The sequence below is a fragment of the Oryzias melastigma genome, linkage group LG21, assembly GCF_002922805.2.
Source record: "Oryzias melastigma strain HK-1 linkage group LG21, ASM292280v2, whole genome shotgun sequence".
NCBI lineage: Eukaryota > Metazoa > Chordata > Actinopteri > Beloniformes > Adrianichthyidae > Oryzias > Oryzias melastigma.
The window spans coordinates 10,278,229-10,279,025 of NC_050532.1; the positions used below are offsets into that span (position 1 = coordinate 10,278,229).

Sequence of the window (797 nt, forward strand, 5' to 3'; positions counted from 1 at the left end):
GCAAAAATGAAGAAGAAATAAAAAAAAAATTCAGAGTATCCACATAAAACATTTGTAACCATTAAATCCTGAAGTTTTTCATGACAGATTTCATGAGTCAAGCAAGAGGTTGTCTCTGTCAGTTAGTAACACGAGAGGAGATAGGACCTTGTCACGGACACTAAACTGTTGACTCAAAGAGTTGACTCTTGGATGGTCCTGTTGTTCACCCTGCACTCGTCCCCGGGTCATTTTCGCTGTGATCCGCATTTTTTACCAACATGAATCTTTATTTTGCATTTGGGTTGTTGCTAACGTTCTTTGTTTTGCCGGGGACTTCGCTGGCCGAATTAGTCTTCAGATGTTCGAGCTGCACGGCGGAGAACATGATTGGATGTCCGAGAGTGGATGCAGACTGCACAGAAGTTGTGAGGGAGCCAGGCTGTGGGTGCTGTCCGGTGTGTGCCAGGATGGAGGGTGAGTTCTGTGGGGTCTACACACCCAGATGCTCCAGTGGCCTGATCTGCTACCCCACCATGGACGCTGAGCTACCTTTGGAGCAGCTCATCCAGGGCTTTGGGCGCTGTGTACAAAAGATAGATGAGAGCACCACGATAACTGTGGAACACCCGGCAACAAATGGTAAGTCACAAAAACCACACAAAGCCTTTTATTCTTAATAAACATGATGACCAACGCGAGAAAGTAAAAAACTTATCACATCTAAAGCACTCTAAAATATTAATTTACTTTTCATATAATTGTTGTCTTACAATGAAGCTTGATGAGACAATTGTTTTGAGATATTGGACTATATA

At 43.4% G+C, this 797-nt stretch overlaps 1 protein-coding gene across 1 annotated transcript in view; it reads left to right on the forward strand.

The window, feature by feature from the left end:
• Window positions 1-121: 121 nt before the first annotated feature.
• The window catches only part of LOC112154731 (insulin-like growth factor-binding protein 2-B), a gene marked incomplete in the record, with an annotated part of 16,770 nt that continues 16,094 nt past the window's right edge, over window positions 122-797 (forward strand). Inside the window, 1 exon segment of the mRNA XM_024285866.2 lies at window positions 122-621. Within this exon segment, the coding sequence (XP_024141634.1) occupies window positions 261-621 (361 nt within the window).